This window comes from Aethina tumida, chromosome 3, assembly GCF_024364675.1.
Source record: "Aethina tumida isolate Nest 87 chromosome 3, icAetTumi1.1, whole genome shotgun sequence".
In the NCBI taxonomy this organism is placed as follows: domain Eukaryota; kingdom Metazoa; phylum Arthropoda; class Insecta; order Coleoptera; family Nitidulidae; genus Aethina; species Aethina tumida.
This window is the reverse complement of record NC_065437.1, coordinates 16390306-16404330: the sequence shown is the minus strand read 5'-3', so window position 1 is coordinate 16404330 and position 14025 is coordinate 16390306. Positions and strand designations below refer to the sequence as shown.

At 30.8% G+C, this 14025-nt stretch overlaps 6 protein-coding genes across 7 annotated transcripts; 2 read left to right on the top strand and 4 right to left on the bottom strand.

Annotated features, from left to right (window-relative positions):
- Positions 1 to 907: 907 nt before the first annotated feature.
- On the bottom strand, positions 908 to 1666 carry LOC109605644 (protein lethal(2)essential for life-like). Its single transcript, XM_020022237.2, has one exon. The coding sequence runs from the start codon at positions 1601 to 1603 to the stop codon at positions 1064 to 1066; it is 540 nt and encodes a 179-aa protein (XP_019877796.1). The 5' UTR covers positions 1604 to 1666; the 3' UTR covers positions 908 to 1063.
- Positions 1667 to 3027: 1361 nt separating this feature from the next.
- LOC109605651 (heat shock protein 23-like) lies at positions 3028 to 3724 on the bottom strand. The gene has a single exon (XM_020022246.2). The coding sequence runs from the start codon at positions 3608 to 3610 to the stop codon at positions 3092 to 3094; it is 519 nt and encodes a 172-aa protein (XP_019877805.1). The 5' UTR covers positions 3611 to 3724; the 3' UTR covers positions 3028 to 3091.
- A 728-nt stretch (positions 3725 to 4452) lies between these two features.
- On the top strand, positions 4453 to 9531 carry LOC126264868 (alpha-crystallin B chain-like). Of its 2 annotated transcripts, none has more exons than XM_049964510.1 (2): positions 4453 to 4797; positions 9305 to 9531. In XM_049964510.1, the coding sequence occupies exons 1-2, from the start codon at positions 4453 to 4455 to the stop codon at positions 9452 to 9454; spliced, it is 495 nt and encodes a 164-aa protein (XP_049820467.1). In that variant the 3' UTR covers positions 9455 to 9531. The 2 variants fall into 2 exon arrangements, with proteins under 2 accessions (XP_049820467.1, XP_049820466.1); XM_049964509.1 differs by lacking the exon at positions 4453 to 4797 and adding an exon at positions 6233 to 6668.
- A 455-nt stretch (positions 9532 to 9986) lies between these two features.
- Positions 9987 to 10472, bottom strand: LOC109606422 (alpha-crystallin B chain). The gene has a single exon (XM_020022979.1). It carries the CDS (start codon positions 10470 to 10472, stop codon positions 9987 to 9989), a length of 486 nt encoding a protein of 161 aa, XP_019878538.1.
- Positions 10473 to 11071: 599 nt separating this feature from the next.
- On the top strand, positions 11072 to 11845 carry LOC109606425 (alpha-crystallin B chain-like). The gene has a single exon (XM_020022981.2). It carries the CDS (start codon positions 11215 to 11217, stop codon positions 11743 to 11745), a length of 531 nt encoding a protein of 176 aa, XP_019878540.2. The 5' UTR covers positions 11072 to 11214; the 3' UTR covers positions 11746 to 11845.
- A 29-nt stretch (positions 11846 to 11874) lies between these two features.
- On the bottom strand, positions 11875 to 13291 carry LOC109606426 (regulator of nonsense transcripts 3A). The gene has a single exon (XM_020022982.2). It carries the CDS (start codon positions 13234 to 13236, stop codon positions 11974 to 11976), a length of 1263 nt encoding a protein of 420 aa, XP_019878541.2. The 5' UTR covers positions 13237 to 13291; the 3' UTR covers positions 11875 to 11973.
- Positions 13292 to 14025: the final 734 nt, after the last annotated feature.

Genomic DNA, 14025 nt, shown 5'->3' with positions numbered 1-14025 from the left:
TAAAATAAATAATATACAAGACCCTTAGTTGAACTTGAATTAATAATAATTATTTTAAAATTTAACGTAATCCGTTTCAAATAAAAAGGACCAGGAGAAACTTCAATCATATTTTACGGAAACAAATTATAATGTCGACACTAAATAAGTACGTGAAATATGGTTATCCCAAAAATTCTTAATTAAAAGACACATAAAATTAAATAAGATTTATTTAAATAAAGAGTAAAATGGATAATAAAAATATAGTCCAAATAAAAGTTCATTTCAAATTAGACTAAATAAAAATTAACAATAATAAATTTCAAATTAACAAATTGATATAAGTAACATTTACTCTTAACATTAATCAAAACATTAAAGCAAATATATAATCATTTATCTTTTTTTCTAATGGAATATTTTTGTTGTTTTTCCAACTAAGCCAATCAAAATTTTTCGGTGTACTCCTCCACCATAATTTTCAGAAGAAAAAACTGAAAATTTCATTTCATTGTTAAGGCATTGTAATTTAGAAGTGACACATTGACACATCTTATAGTCTATACAACACCTATGGTGAATCCTTGTGACAAGAATACTTAAAAGTAGGAAGTCAACAACATAAAAGCTTTATTTCTAGAAAACTCTCTCATTTTAATAATGGTGATAAATTTTTTGAGTGTCCATTTTTCAAACAAGATTATTAACAATATTATGTTATTAAGCTTTACATAACAGAATTCTGTAACAGAAATACAGAGTTTCTGTATTATCAACTATCAGATTAAGTTCTATATATGATTGAAGTTTTAAATTATACACATACATTTATATATAAAATATTTAAAATGTATTTAATTTATATGCACCAAATTTTCAAAAAAAAATGGGATGTAATGTTTAATGAAAAACCCACATCATATTAAAAAAACTTTATTTCAATTAAAAATTATAATCACATTGGAATTATACCTAAAGCTACAATATTCTAAATTAACATTAATACAAACATACTCAGACAATTTTGTGATATTAAATTCAGACTTAATTTTAAAACGGTTAAGTAAATATACAAATTAATTCATTTCTCCGCTTCCTTTTTCTGTTCGATTTTCCTTGCTGGTTCACCAGTTCTCTCAATCGGAATCTCCCGGTGTTCGATGGCGTTGTCGCTAACATTCGGGGCGGAAATGCTCAACACTCCATCGGAGGAAAGTTTACTGTTGATCTGATGAATATCGTACTTCTTCGGTACGACGTACTTCCTAACAAAGTGTCTCGAAATGTAACCGTGTTCGTCCTCCCTTTCCTCGTGTTTGGCTTCAACCATCAGAGTATTATCGCCGACAACTTTGACGGTGATTTCCTCCGGCTTGAACTGCTGCACGTCCAGGTTCACGTTGAATTTATCCTTGCCGAATTCAACGGTCGATCCTTCGTCCAGACGGGAGGCGGCAGATCTCCAGGGTCTCATGTAACCAGCAGGACAGCGGGTCAATTGTCTGGGAACCGTAAGGGGTTCGAGCAGATCCTCCGGTCCCAATCCCAAACCGAAATGCTGGTCCAACAGTCTGGATGGACGGTAGAAGTGGTAGTCACTGAAGAATGGCAGCAGAGACATTTTGGAAATTTTGAATGATTCGCTTCCGTCCGACACACTCGCAACGACTAGTGGAATTGAACTGTGCAAATTCTCACGTTGTTCCGCCTTTTATAAGTTAAAGCCGGTTACTAGATGGCAGTGCCATCATGGCACTGGAGGAACAATCGAGAACGTTGGGAATATATTCTGGATTAATCTTGAATTATTAATAAAAGGGCCCAGCATTCCAGTATTCAACAAAATTGTATCATCAGTGTACATCGAATACTTTCAGTCACAAAAGTGTGACACTAACGTACCGACAATTGGAAAAAAAAAACACAGCAATTAAAATATTTTTGTATTTTACAAAAATTTGGTAAGACTTACCAAGTCTGTGATATTTTATTATAAAAATGCATCTTTTTGATAGTTTCAATTAATTAATTAATACAAATTACTTTACAGATACATTTGTATTACAAGTTATTAATCTAATCAAGTAATTAAAACCTAAAATGTTTTTAAGATATAAATTATATATCTAAAAATTCAATTTAATCATTTTATTATTTTTCTACAAAATATTAGATTTAGATAACATATTTACTTTATGATTAAATAAAATTTGTTTTGATGAGATCATCACTTATATACAGGATAGAGAATTATTTCTCATTCAACTTAAAATCTAAAAAAATATGTGTACAAGGGATGTTTATGTCAAGGTCACGGTCACACGGTTAATGCTCGTTTTATTGATTGCAAACTCGATTACATCCAGACAGTTTCGACGTTGTCGGTTTGAGTACTCTTTATGCTTGAAGTTTCAACACCGTATATAAATGTAAACATATATAAATTTATTTGTGTTATTTAACTGATGTACTTCCGGTGTATCCCGTAGAATTGTGTAGGTCATGATCCAAATACAAAACATAAATAAAATATTTTTACAACTTACTTTTAATATTTAAAATATTGAGCTTGATATAACAGTGACAACAACAAAAAGTCAACATAAAAATGCACGTATGTTTGAGTGTGAGTGGAATATTCTAGACACAATGCAAATAAAATTTACCCCGACAACATTTATCTTATTTATATTTTTAAAAGACCTACGATTAATATCATAAAAGTAACAGCATCTCCAAATATTTAACATCGTTAGATACATATTATAAAAATAATGCAAATTTGACTTGCAAAAAGATAATAGACCAACTGACTTTGGAGGTCAATTTGATTAAGGCTTGTTTTGTTGATTATTTTAGACTGGACTTATAAATAAATTATTTGAAAAAATATTAAGTAACATCATGCTGTCGAATTTCATTAAAAGTAATTTAAACAATAAATAACAATATTTGTTTATATACCTTATTTAAAACTGTATTGTTTATACAGTTATTGTGTTTAATTTCCGCTAAAATTCTACAGGTCATGGTCAGAGACAAAAATATCATTCTAAACATAGAACTTTATTTGTATACACAGACTCTATAAATATCACAGTACAAATAATTAATCATGAGGCTCCACGTTCATCTCAACTTCATCATCATCGTGAATGACTTGGATTTCGACTTCGCCTCCATCCTTCCGGGGTGCGGTAATGGTTAGCACTCCACTCATGGAAAATCGACTTTCGACCTTGGCTATGTCGTACTCCTGTGGCAGGACGATCTTCCTCTGGAAATGCCTGGACACGGTCCCGTACTCGTCCGGTTTGTTCTCGTGCTTGGCCTCAACCACTATCGTATTTTCGTTCGACACTTTCACTTTGATTTGATCCGCCTCGAACTGCTGCATATCCAACTGGAGACGGAACGTAGTCACGTCGCGGCGTTGTCTTTGCGGTGGTGGATTGAAAACGTCGCCAAAACCCCTTATGAACTCGTGAGGGTCAACCGTCACATCGAAACCGAACCTGTTGTCACCGAATCTGAAGTCGAACGGTCTCCTGTCGCAGGGACCTCTGGGCCTGCCGATACGGCCGTGTCTCGGACCGTGACCGTGTCCGTGATGCCACCCGAATTCCATTTTGATGCTGTTGTTGTACACTTAACGTTGAAAAGTGTAGTGTGAACTAACGATGTTTTCCGAGGTTTTATATGCACACTATTATGAATCATGATATTTCACAACATTGGAACACCCAACTCAATCCAGCGCAAATCGATGTTGTGGAAACCTTACTGTGCAATTGAGGGAAAGACAAAGCGCTAACTAAAACCATTGAAATTAAGAATATAAATTACATATATTTAGAATATATTTTTATTTAAAATTTTATGTTAATAAAATATTAAATTGTAATAAATTGTTAAGAGTAATTCTAGAAACCCCAATTAACCTGAGTTCTTTTCAATTATTCAAAATAAATAGAAAAAATGGCGTATATCCGTCCGGTGCATTTAAAATTTAAAAATAAACTATGTTTATTTTATTAGAAAAAATAAATACATAAATGAAATGCAATAATAATAATAAATGTCATTTTATTACATTTGCAAATTTATAATTAGCTCTATGTAAAAAAAGAGTATTTTCCATTATATTTAAATTTTTATTTTTCGAAGAAGCTTATTTAATTATCCTCTATTCAAAAATATATAATTTAAAAAACTATTATATTAATATTATTATTTATTTGATAAAATAATATTTCATATGTCACTCAAACATGAGAATTGATTTTTCATTGTTGAGAGCAAACACTAGAGACGTCTAGAAATTTCGATGGAACTATAAAACCGGCGCGCTGCGTTCCCGCTCATCATAACCAGTTTGAATTCGTAGCGGTTGTTTACTACCTTAGAAGGCCGTGTTTTACAAACGTTGATTCCATTGTTTTTTGGCAGTTTTATTAAAACTATAACACAATGTTTCATTTGACTTATCCACGTAGGAGAGAAATTATCATTTCTCCGGAGGACATCATCAAACCTATGGTGATTTTATCCAACTTACTGGAGAATGGGATGCAAGAAGACAGGAAACCAAGACAGTCTCAGCAAGTAACGCAAGTTAGCCGTGATCCTCAAGATGCATTCCGTGTGAGTTTGGATGTTCAACACTTCATGCCAGAAGAAATTAAAGTTACCTTGGTTGGTGATAACGTTATCGCAGTTGAGTGCAAACACGAGGAGAAAGGAGACGAACATGGATCCATTTCAAGGCATTTTATTCGTAAATACGTCATTCCAAAGGAGTTCGACATGTCCAAGGTGGAAACCAGACTTTCCTCAGATGGAGTTTTAACGATTCTTGCACCAAAGATTTCATCTAAGCCAGTAGAATATAAGGAAATTCCAATCATTAGAACCGGGGAACCGGTTAAACAAATAAAAGAAAATGAAAATGAAAAGCAAAATTAGGTTTTAAAAATTGTATTAATTATATTTTATTTATTTATTTATTTTTGTATTTGAAATTTGAAAATAAAGTAGTTAAAAATATATTTGTGTTTTAATAAGTGGTTTGAGTATATTCACTTAATTTATAATTATGTATATTTTCTCAAATTTTTAAATGATGATTTTCTTATTTGATATTGAGTTGGTTAACACCAAAGTAGTTAAATAAATGTGTCCAGAAAAGTAAATAATTTTTCAATAATATATCAAATAATAATAGTCCTTAATGTCATTATAATATCATAGAAATAAAGAATGGTTTTTAATAATATATATAGCTAAATTTTTGTTTTTTTTTAATATAAAAACATCCATATTGAAAAATATTAAAATATACAAATTTTTATAACGGACAAATTAAAAAATATATAGAACAATATTGTTAGGAAAGTATTAGAATCTTTATTTGTAACATACACAGTTCAAGACAACATAAAAATACAACAATATTGCAGGGCCTGTTGTTATGTTAACACACTATAGGCGGGCAGCAAAATAGTCCAAACTAAGTTGTTGAATTATAACAAAAAATAAGAGGTAATTCTTTCAATTCCGTATGTAAACCAATAGAGTAAAATTATCTCACCCAGCTTTTAAAGTAAGCACATTCAAAAAGGTAAAAATTACCCGGTCCACTAACAATCAACAGTTCTCGAGACGGGTATTTTTACCCGACTCGCTTATAGTGTGTTAAAAAAGGAATGTTATTTCGAACGATCTCATAGACACGCTGAGGAGAATTATCTTGCCGTAGGTGCCGCCTAGTGGTTGATAGTAAAACTTAAAAGCAATAACTTGAAACGTAAGAAATGCTGCTCACAGAAAAACAATTATTTTTTTTTTTTTGATGAAAAAGACTTCAAAATACTGTTGTTACATTTACATTAAATATGAAGAAATTTCAAAAATGTGTGTATTTAAAATTAACAAAATTATTGTAATAATATTATTTTATTTTTTATTAAAAGATAAATTTAACCTGTAATATTATAAAACTATGTATATTTAATGTTGTAATTAATAAGAATATGTAATTGGTAATATTTTGTTCAAGATTAATTCTATTTGAACGTTATAAAACATTAATATTAACAGAAACTGTATTTAATCAATAAGTTGGGAATATTTCGCGAAAGATTGAAATTTGAATGTTCTACTCTTACGAGAAAACACTAGAGACGTCTAGAAATTTCGATTGAACTATAAAACCGGCGCGTTGCGTTCCCGCTCATCATAACCAGTTTGAATTCGTAGCGGTTGCTTACTACCCTAGAAGGCCGTGTTTTACAAACGTTGATTCTATTGTTTTTTGGCAATTTTATTAAAACTATAACACAATGTTTCATTTGACTTATCCACATAGGAGAGAAATTACCATTTCACCCGAGGACATCATCAAACCTATGGTGATTTTATCCAACTTACTGGAGAATGGGATGCAAGAAGACAGAAAACCAAGACAGTCACAGCAAGTAACGCAAGTTAGCCGTGATCCTCAAGATGCATTCCGTGTGAGTTTGGATGTTCAACACTTCATGCCAGAAGAAATTAAAGTTACCTTGGTTGGTGATAACGTTATCGCAGTTGAGTGCAAACACGAGGAGAAAGGAGACGAACATGGATCCATTTCAAGGCATTTTATTCGTAAATACGTCATTCCAAAGGAGTTCGACATGTCCAAGGTGGAAACCAGACTTTCCTCAGATGGAGTTTTAACGATTCTTGCACCAAAGATTTCATCTAAGCCAGTAGAATATAAGGAAATTCCAATCATTAGAACCGGGGAACCGGTTAAACAAATAAAAGAAAATGAAAATGAAAAGCAAAATTAGGTTTTAAAAATTGTATTAATTATATTTTATTTATTTATTTATTTTTGTATTTGAAATTTGAAAATAAAGTAGTTAAAAATATATTTGTGTTTTAATAATAAGTGGTTTGAGTATATTCACTTAATTTATAATTATATATATTTTGTCAAATTTTTAAATGACCTACTTACTGTTTTTCTTAGTTGATATTGAGTTGGTTAAGTCCAAAGTAATGGCATTAAGTAGATAAATAAATGTGGCAGAAAAGTAAATAAAATAAGAATTAAAAATAAAAAAAAGAAAACGGAAGACAAAATTAGATTTAAAAAAATTATATTAATTGTATTTTATTTATTTATTCTTGTATTCGAAATTTGAAAATAAACTAGTAATGGTAAGTAGTTTATAGATTATACTCATTTTATAATTATGTATGTTTTCTCAATTTTTTAAATGGCCTACTTATTTCCTTAAGTAAGTTCGTTAATCTACCACTGGGCCGTCACGTCGGGCGCCTCCCGGGCGAATCTCGGGTACAGCTGTTAATCATAAAATTAATTTAAATTAAAAAGAATTGTTCTTTTAATAAAATGATTATGTCTTTTAGTTATTTCTTACGTTTTTAGTAATTTTTTGGGAATCCAGGAAGAATTAGAATTATTTTTTTAATGTATTTCAGGAAATTAGTATAGTAAAAAAATAAAAATCCTTAACGTTATTAAAGTGAAACTATGTAATTTAATCAGTACGAATTTAATCGTATAGATTTTAATCCTATAAATATTAATTGTATGGAAATTGATCGTATGGATTTTTTGATCGTATGGAAAATGATCGTATGAATTTTTATCGTATGGAAAATAATCGTATGGATTTTAATCGTATGGATTTTAATCGTATGGATTTTGATCGTATGGAAAATGATCGTATAGATTTTGATTACATGGAAAATGATCGTATGGATTTTAATCATTTGGAAAATGATCGTATGAATTTTGATCGTATGGAAAATGACCATATGTATTGTGATCGTACTGATTTTCATCGTATGGAAAATGATCGTATGGAATTAGGTCACTTTACGTTTTTAGTAAATTTTTACGTTTTTCGTAACATCGTTATATTTATATATATATATATATATATATATATATATATATATATATATATATATATATATATATATATATACTGTATGTATATATATATTTCTTTAAGGCTACCATTCGTAATTATAGCAATTATTATTATTATTATTATTATTATTGTAGCAACCCAAGAAATTTCGAAAGTATGGCTCATTAGTATTTACTACTTACGGGGAATTTTCTTCGAAACTAAATTGTTCGAGAGTCAAAATAAATATATAAGATATAGAACAATATTGTTAGGAAGTATTAGAATAGAGCGACGTTGCAAATTCGGTTGTTGTTCAACGAACGTTATATTGAACGACAACATGGAAAGGCTGGTAAGATAATAAGGAGAGGAATTCACCGGCCATCGGCGTTACCTAGTGTTTAGTAGAAGAGTTTAAATCCAATAACATGAAACGTAAAAGATGGAGCTAATAGAAATACAACAATTCATTATTTTATCTTAAAAAGAAGAAAAAGGTATTAATATATTGTGTCATGTTTATATTAAGCGGAATGAATTTTCTAAAATGCACATTTAAATTAATAAATAAAACTATTTTAATAATATTATTTTGTTTGATAAATGAACCAACATAAATATATTCTTAAAATATTGTTAAAAATATCTAATCTAATCTAATATCTAATACCATATATTTACCATTGAAATTAATATGAATATGTAATCATTAATATTTTATTTCAGCCTTACAAAATATTAATAATCTTAGTAAAAATAATATTTAGCCAATAAATTGGAAATATTTCGAGAAAATTTGGAATTCGAATGTTCTATTGTTGCGAGGCTGTCGTGTGATTGTTGCCAGAAAACACTAGAGACGTCTAGAAATTTCGATTGAACTATAAAACCGGCGCGCTGCGTTCCCGCTCATCATAACCAGTTTGAATTCAAAGCGATTGGTTGCTACTCTAGTAGGCCCGGTGTTTTACAAACATTGAAATTTCGTTTGCTGAGTTTTTTTATAAAACTGTAACACAATGTTTCATCCATTGTTAAACCGTTCCCAGTATTTTACATATCCACGTACAAGAGAAATTATCATTTCACCGGAAGACATCATCAAACCTATGGTGATTTTATCCAATTTATTGGAGAATGGGATGCAAGAAGACAGAAAACCAAGACAGTCTCAACAAGTAACGCAAATTAGTCGTGAATCTCAAGATGCATTCCGTGTGAGTTTGGATGTTCAACACTTCATGCCAGAAGAAATTAAAGTTACTTTGGTTGATCACAACGTTATCGCGGTTGAGTGCAAACACGAGGAGAAAGGAGACGAACATGGAACCATTTCAAGGCATTTTATTCGTAAATACGTCATTCCAAAGGACTTCGACATGTCCAAGGTGGAAACCAGACTTTCCTCAGATGGAGTATTAAGTATTATTGTGCCAAAAATTGAATCTAGTCCTGTAGAGTATAGGGAAATTCCAATTATTAGAACTGACGAACCAGTTAAGAAATTAAGAAAAAATGAAAATGAGAATGAGAAATAAGTATATTTTAAGTAATTTGTAATGTGGAAAGTTTAACATTTTGTATTTTTTTATAAAAAATAAACTAGTCAAATATATATTGTCCTTCATTCCTAGCCAGGTATTAGTGAATTTATAATTTATTCAAATTGTAAAAAAATCATTTTTGTGATTTTTTTAACAATTAAATTATTGAAAAATTCAAAAAAGATGCGTAAATATTGTATTTTATTATACAAAATAAATTTTTAGGTTTTATTTAGATTAAATAAGATACAAAATAATAAATAGTTTGTGACTTACTAACAGAGATATTGAATTAAAAAAGTTAATTGTAAAATTATATAATAATAAAAAATTAAAGAGAATGAAATTTGGAAAATGTTTAAAATTAAATTAAACACCCTTAATTATTATTTCTCTCAGTATATTATATTTTTATAAAAAAATAAAACAATTTTTCCATTAACATATAGTATTTATTTAGTAAATTAATATATTCCACAGCCAAAATAAAATGGTTGATACATAACTAAAAAATGACTAAAATAGATTATCCTCCCTTCACCTTATTTTCTTGGATAACAGGAATTTCTTTCTCATCATCGCTTGTGGACTTCTTCGGCGCTGTGACTTTAAGAACTCCATTTGATGTAAACCGAGATGACAAGTGTGTCGCATCGTATTCTTCCGGCAATTCTATCTTCTTCATAAAACGTCTCGACACCTTTCCAGTTTCGTCGTCTTTTTCTCCATGTTCAGCTTCCACAACTATCACGTTATTGTTGTCAATTTTCACCTTGATGTCTTCAGGTTGGAAATGTTGCATGTCCAAGTTTAATTCAAAATTATCTCTGGCAGATTGGTTAGAATTTTTGGAACATTCACCGAATCCTTTTTCACTGGTTTTCTTCGGGCAATTAGGCGTGAACAAACTAGCCAACAAAGCTAGTTGCGTTTGAATTTCTTCGTTGTTCAACAATTCGCTGGAGATTTTCTCAAAATCGCACGAATTGTTGAGGAAGTGTAAGAACTCCATGATGATAATTGGATGTGAGCGTACTGAAAACTGTTAAAATCAAACTGAATGGTTGTGACAAATTGTTTTGCCTTTATATATTGCCATGGAAGGATCTAGATTGTTTTAGTCGAAAATCGCCAGTCATAGACACTGACTAGTAATATTATCTGTCAATTTTTCCCCTTCTTAAAATTTTTATTAATTTTAATTTAATTGTAAACTTTTTGGTTTCTTAAGTTGGGGCCAAGAAATTAAATAATCAAAAATATTTTATTATCCCAATTTTTTATTATAATTATTATAGCAATAATTTGGCAGCCAAAAAAAATATTCAGTAAATAATTTTTGTGACAATGAGGACATTTTGATATTTGTTAATGGTTAATTTATAATGGTGTATAATAAAATATACATGAATTTGGAAAAAATTAATTGTGCCTATATAAAATAGTTGTTTACTATCTAACCTAACTCAACAAAGGTTAATGTTACATATCATTGTATGAATCATAGATACTGGCCTAACTACTGCGAACATTGGACTCGAATGTTCCGTTCGATCGAGAAAGCGGAGGCTGACGTGTGATTGTTGCCAGAAAACACTAGAGACGTCTAGAAATTTTGCTCGAACTATATAATCGACGCGTTACGTTCCCGCTTATCATAATCAGTTTGAATTCCAAGCTAGTATTGGTGCTTACTAAACCAAGAGTTTACCGTTCAGTTAATAGTTAATTGAGAGTGAAAACTTTTGATCACAATGTTTTATCATCCAGTGTTTGATGGTTCCTGCTTTCTTATCAGCCCAAGTCCACAAAAAAGAGAAATTGTCATTTCTCCGGAAGACATAATACATCCAATGATGATTTTGTCTAATGTGCTGGAAAATGTAACACAAAAGAAGAATGTTTCAAAACCAGAATCTCAAAGAATACCACAAATTAAACGACAGACTGATAAAGCATTCCACAGGAGTTTCGATGTTCAACACTTCACGCCGGAGGAAATCAACGTGAAATTGGTTGGAGAAAATGTGATTGCAGTTGAAGGTAAACACGAGGAAAAAGGAGATGAACATGGGTCCATTTCAAGACACTTCGTACGTAAATTTACCGTTCCCAAGGGTTTCGACTTGACCAAAGTAGAATCAAGACTGTCTTCTGATGGAGTGTTGACCATCGTAGCGCCAAAAATTAATGTTAATCCAATAGAATATAAGGAAATACCTATTGTTAGAACTGACCAACCTGTACAAAAAGTAGAAAATAAGGAAAGCCAAAATGATAATTAGCTAGTTACAATTTTATAAGACTGTTAATTATTATTAAGCAGTATTTTATTTTTACTTTTGTATTTTGTATAAATATTTATTAAAGATATTACATAAGTTACTTGAAGTCTTATTTTTAAAAAAACGCATTTGGTTTTAAAAGCCATCTTTAGGTCAATAAACCGTTGGTACCGAAAATTCAGTGTATCTAATATTTAAAGCACATTAAACTTTATTTAACGTCACTGCTCACTTAGAATTTACATTTAAATTTTCCTGTTTGTAAATAGTTGGGGGTTGTTGATCTATATTCAAATTTGCACCCTGTCCAGTTTCGTTCTTTTCAACTTTCTGTTCCTCAGGTTTCTCTGAAATTTTGTTTGCTTCCTGCGTAGAATTATTAACCACCTCTATTTTGTCAGATGATTTTAATAGTGTCAATTTGTCTTTTTTCTTTTTTTCAGCTAATTCAAATTTTCTTTGTTCAGCCTTCTTCCTTTCCTCTCGTTTTTCACTATATTTCCTAACCTTTTTAGAAAACGGTTTGCTTTCTACCCAAGGAACTTCATCCAACCTATACGGTCTGTAACCTTCGTAATTATCTTTTTTATAACAGTACTTTTGGTTTTTATTATAGTCACTTTTATTTCCATAACCACGATCGTCAGATCTTTTATAATCTCGTCTCTCCGGATACATTTTAAACTTTGGTTTGTCCTTTTTGCTGTCATCATATTTTTTATCTTTGTTTTTATAATACGGAGACCTATCGTACGGTTTTGCCGACCTCCCCTCTAAATGTTCCGCTTTATCAGTATCACTATCAACCTCCTCTTCGGTTACTTTTTCCTCTTTCGTAAACTTTCCTTGCGGTTTAATCACGATAGTTTTGATTGATTTTTCATCAATATTTCTATTCCTTTCATCATCACGTTCCTTTCTCTTCTCCAATTCCCGCCTCTTCCGTTCTTCCCGATAGCTTTCCCAATATCTCCGTCTCTCGGCCCTTTTATTTTTGATGTACTCTAACAGAGGAGTCGTTGGTTCGTTTTTGTTCTCCGGCGTGAACTGAAGCGTGTATTCTTGTTTTTCTTCGTATTCAATCGGTTTGTTAATCATTTTTTCGAACTCCTGATACGCGGGATCCGACTCAATTGTGCCGCATTTCGGGTCCCCTCTGGATCTCTGTCTTCTTTTCGGTATCTTTTGAAACGAGGCATATTCCACAACGGCGGGATACTTGTATCCCTTGGTGTCCAAAAACACGTAATTATCGAACCGTTCCTTGAATTCGAAGACGTCGTAGGGATTAACGAAGTTTATATAGACGCGGGAGAAGCAATTTGTTCCCATGTTGGCGTCTCCTTTCGCCAAGTATGTGTAGTTGTAGTCCGGGGCGGGCGAAATTTGAAATAGGAACGTTTCCATGTTGATTGTGGGGGGCAACCGTCTTATTACGACTTTTGTAAATAGTTTATTTTTTTCCTCGTGTGATCTGTTGTTTCGTGACATCTTACAATCTCCACAACGTTTTAGTTTATGTACAAATTGACACGTAAATGTCTAATTAACAATACTTATTATGTTTTATTCAAAAGATCATAGAAACGTATTATTATTTTTTTATTAATCAAAAATATTTAAATAAAGGTTAACTTGATAAAATAAAAATACTTCAAAATGCACTGTTCCGAGAAATTAACGCATCACACCAATAATAATTGATTATTCGTTGTGCATTATCCTGTATTAGTAAAAAAATTGGACCGATAAAAGGGCACGACATGTTCTTCTAGAATGTCCAAAGAGTAACATTCGGCATTAAGGTTCCTATTATTTATCACCACCAAGTCGGTGCATCCTTTTAAAGAAATGCTTTAAAATGCTTAATTAAACATTTTATTTGGCAATGAGTTTGGAAACCTTATTAAACAATTTAATTTTCGAATAATAAAACAAAAATAAAATGATCGATTGTGCGACAAATCCTCATTTCTAAAGTCTACAATTTGTTTTCGTAAAGCCATTGGGATTTACTTTCGCTTTGTCATGATTAAAACTAATATTTTTAATTCACACTACAATGAGAAGCTTAATAATACTGATGGAGGGTCAAAATAAATTAAATTTAAGGGGTTTCCAAACTCATGTCTTGGTAGAAAAACTGGGTGTTTGTCTACTTCTTATAATATTTTTTATAATATCGAAATAAACTGCAGTTTACACTTTGTATTATTAATATTTTATATTTTAATATACAGAGCATTTATTTATATTGTTTATTATAAATAATGTTTATTT